The sequence below is a fragment of the Apium graveolens genome, unplaced genomic scaffold (genome assembly GCF_009905375.1).
Source record: "Apium graveolens cultivar Ventura unplaced genomic scaffold, ASM990537v1 ctg7544, whole genome shotgun sequence".
Taxonomy (NCBI): domain Eukaryota; kingdom Viridiplantae; phylum Streptophyta; class Magnoliopsida; order Apiales; family Apiaceae; genus Apium; species Apium graveolens.
This window is the reverse complement of record NW_027420410.1, coordinates 40,164-44,282: the sequence shown is the minus strand read 5'-3', so window position 1 is coordinate 44,282 and position 4,119 is coordinate 40,164. Positions and strand designations below refer to the sequence as shown.

Genomic DNA, 4,119 nt, shown 5'->3' with positions numbered 1-4,119 from the left:
TATGACGTAGAGAACCAAGAGGTAAAATCTTAAAAGTTCTCAATTTAGATTTAGTACTGTTATTTTAAAGCGTTTTAACATCATGTATATATTAGGCTATAAGAAAGGTTCAAGAAAGTGGCGATGAAGACATCAAATCCAACCCTGGGACCAAACTCTTTGTGCTAATGAATGAGGGTATCGAAAAAATTGAACTTTGAGGGACACATTTTTTGTTATATACATGAATGATCAAAAGAAAAATATTAAAAAATATAGGCATAAAATAAAATTTAGGGGCCCAATTTTTATTTTTTTTTGAAAAGATCACTTAAAAAATAAGATATTTTTAGTACTTAGTTGAACCGACATAAATATTATTGATATCTTACTTTTTATCATTCTTTCAATTTATTATCCCACCAAAAAAAATCGCTTGGAGCTTTAAATATGGATGACACCACCATCATGGATGTCGATTATGGATGACACCACCATCAGCGGCAATGAGGACGGAGATGAAGAGGATGCCGAGCTTTGCGAGGACGAGGAGAGTGGCGCGAAAAGAAACAGTGGTGCGAAGAGCGTTATTCAATTTTATTTAGTTTTTGGTTTAACAATGCTTTGGGCTATTATTTGAATTTTCATGTATACATTTAGTTGTATGTGTGCTTCGAACATTTATCTATTAATTTGATTGCTTGCTTAGTGGAGTACAATAAGCAAATGTAGTTACTTTAACAATTGGTTGGTTAATGTATATCGTTTTTATTATTTTTGGTTGTTGTTGACATTAATGTTAGTTGGTTATAATTGTGGTGTGTTTGGAGTTGATATTGTACGTGTCTGCGTAGGAGGAATGTCAATTGTAGAACCCAAAAAAGTTATTCTAGAGCCAAAATTAATCATTTGTGGGCATGAAAAACCGACCGAATTAATAACATATCGAGTGGATTCATACAAAAAATGACCGTCTCCTTATGAACAGTAGGTATAAGTTGGTTGTTTTTGAGTTTAACACTAAAAAAATGTTGACACGATATCAACCAATTCAGGAGCTCATAGACATTTTTCTTGTAATATTCAATTGTTAAGGATATAAAATGACCGAATTATTGATCGATAATTCAGTTGGATTTAATTGACGTATAAGGACATGTGTTACTGGACTCATGATTTTAATCTATAATGACGGATTTGGCGTTTAGCCTGTTTCTTTTAGTTGGAGTTATCATGATATATATATATAATCTACTTATAAAATAAATGTCATGAAATAAAAAAATACAATATAGAAAGACAAGGAGACCAGTCCCTCACCATGCATATATGGCCAAAAGGTAAGTGTAATGTCCAACATCCACACTACCTTCCTCTTTATCGCTTCCTTGCACCTAAATTTTCATTACATGTGACTTTTTTGAGATATTTTCTAAATATATTTACTTATAAAAGAAATGGTTTGTAAATTCATGTGTACCTCCAACCTTCAATAATTTGCAAAACAAATATATAAGAAATAATTATCTAATATGGGGGTTTCATGGTTGAAAAATTGTTATCAATATGAGAGTATGTATTGAGATATGTGTTACATATATAGTACCTACATATTTGAGCTTTTGTATGTTTTTCTAGTAAAATAATAAAAATCAATTTGAGTTTCCATAAAATCTAGTCCTGCCATGGCTTCTTCTCCATCAGCTACATCTAAAAGAAGAGGGAGATATCTTTGGGGAAATCCAAGTAAGATCTGCTCTATATATTGTGGGTGCATGTGTGTGTATGTATTAACTGTCAGTTTATATATTTTTTTTCTTTTACCGTTACCTGGAAATTTCAAGGGGATGAGTTAGACATATATGATTTTTGAATTGTTTTTCGATTGTTTAATTTGTTCATTTGATGGTTTGGGATATGTGTATATATGTAAATGACAGGTCCTGATGCAGAGTTTGTAGCACTTTCCCCGCATAGTCTAATGGCAACAAATTGATTTTGGTGTGAGGTGTGTAATAGAGTTTTTCAAAGGGAGCAGAACTTGCAGCTCCACAGAAGAGGACATAATTGGCCTGGGAAGCTGAAGCAAAAGACAAACGATGAATTCAAGAAAAGGGTTTACATTTTCCCTAAAGTTGGTTGTCTTCATCATGATCCCTCAAGAGCACTAGAAGATCTGACTGCTATCAAGAAGCATTTCTCTGGAAAACATAGTGGCAAAAAAAAATTCGGCTGTGATAAATGTAAGAAGAAGTTTGCTGTGCACGGTGACTGGAAGGCTCATAATAAGATCTGTGCTACAAAGGAGTATATTTGTGAATGTGGAACTACATTCTCCAAGTGATTGAGTATATTTGGTTTATCTTTTAGTTGTGCTCTAGATGTGTGAATTGATCTAGAATTATTTTTATTGAATCTCTTTCTCAATATAATATGTGTTTGGAAATTGAATACGAAAAGAGTTTGAAAAATTCTCTTAAAATACACTACAAGAAAGTAAGCCTAAATTCAACTCCATAAATTCAACCGACCTAAATTCGACCGATTTCGCTTGTTTCCTCGGGCAACGCTAAATATAACCGCCGGCGCTTGAATTTAATAATAAATGCGACCGGATTTTTTGTGCGGTTGAATTTGACTCCATCAAAAAATGGTGGGAATTTTCCCGCCAACTGAATTTTTTAGCGCTCCTAAATTCCACTGCTAGCGGTCGAATTTAGCCTTACCAAAATGGCAGGCTATTTGGGACCAAAAAAGATTTCCTTTAGCGATTTTATTTTTATTTCCTATGAGTTGAAATAAGCCCTTATTTTTATTTCTTATGAGTTGAAATAAGCCATGCAAAAAATTATTATCTTAGCGAGGTTATTATATTCTCGATATTATTGTGAGTAGTGTTACTTGCACAAAATTGTGAACAAAAATTTGCACAAAATGATATGACAATTGATTTGTGATATTTTAATTGGGGCTGTTGATGTGAATACATGTGCCATTCGAGTTAAAACCAAACACATATCATTTTGTACACAATTTTGTATACAATTTTATGCACCAAATATTTTCCTATTATTATTCCTTTTATCTTAGACTCCATTTCTTTTCTTCTTTACAACATATTAATTATAATTTGGTACTCTAAGACTTGGAATTAAACCAGAATTAGAAACAGTGCACATTTGACCATAAAGAGCTTGTTTTAAATATAGTTTTCTTCATGTATTTATACCTACAAAATTTTTTTTTTTCAAGTATGTATCTTAATTAATATTTACTTATACAAAGAATGTTATTTAAAGATTAAATAATGACTTATAGCAGGCCTGAAAGTTTTACCCAACATCGTTCAATTTGTGAGGCTCTTAATGAAAAGATGGCAAGGCACACAACAAATTGCACCCCCTACAGCGCTGCATGGCTTCTGGCATTGTCGCCAATGCTAGTAGCACTAGCTCCACGAGCCTGGGCCCTGCTGGAGGTTTACTAATCCCATGGAGCCATCAGCAACTCTTAACTCCCCTGCTTGGACAAGGGGCCTCAAGCCCTTATTCGTTTACGAGTTTGCTATCAAGCCCATGGGTTGGATCTGCTCTTAGTAGCTATGGGGGAGCTTTGGGAGATGGAACGAGTGGTGGTGGTGGGAGAGTGGGTGGAAGTATCTTACAACAGTATGGAGGTGGCATGGAGCCTTTAAGTGATCAGATGAATGTTGCATATGGAGGAATGATGTAGGATGTGAACAATGCGCTGATGGAATGTTGATTGGTGAGGTGAATAACAATGTTTTGGTGGAGCAGCAGATGAAAGTTGAGAGTGAGTATGGTGATATTCTTAGCAGGGATTTTCTTTGCATGGGAAATGGGATGAACAGCTTGAGTGGAGGTGATGATCAGAATGGTGGTAATGGAATGCTTTAGGTCATCAGGACTCTCTTCCCTTCCCTATCTCATTTTAAATTGTATTTTACTTGCTTTGCCATTTATGACGTTAATATAATTACTATATGGAGTTAATTTCCATGACCTTAGAACTTGAATATCCAATAAATAATCAAACTAACCATTAATTTTCTATCAAATAATGGTGTTTTGGTATATTTTTGTTCTTTTTTTATTATGCTCTACTTTGAAGTGAAAAACC

The 4,119-nt window shown here is 33.9% G+C and overlaps 1 protein-coding gene across 1 annotated transcript; it reads left to right on the top strand.

Annotated features, from left to right (window-relative positions):
• The first annotated feature begins 433 nt into the window (after nt 1–433).
• On the top strand, nt 434–2,323 carry LOC141704192 (zinc finger protein GAI-ASSOCIATED FACTOR 1-like). The gene is made up of 2 exons (XM_074507494.1): nt 434–565; nt 2,018–2,323. Exons 1-2 carry the CDS (start codon nt 434–436, stop codon nt 2,321–2,323), a joined length of 438 nt encoding a protein of 145 aa, XP_074363595.1.
• Nucleotides 2,324–4,119: the final 1,796 nt, after the last annotated feature.

What these genes read in the sequence shown, in the direction of transcription:
- LOC141704192 (XM_074507494.1), top strand. Translation starts at nt 434, where the DNA reads ATGACACCACCATCATGGATGTCGATTATGGATGACACCACCATCAGC. An exon ending in GAAACAGTGGTGCGAAGAGC is followed by an intron (nt 566 to 2,017) that starts GTTATTCAATTT and finishes CAAAGGGAGCAG; the next exon opens with AACTTGCAGCTCCACAGAAG.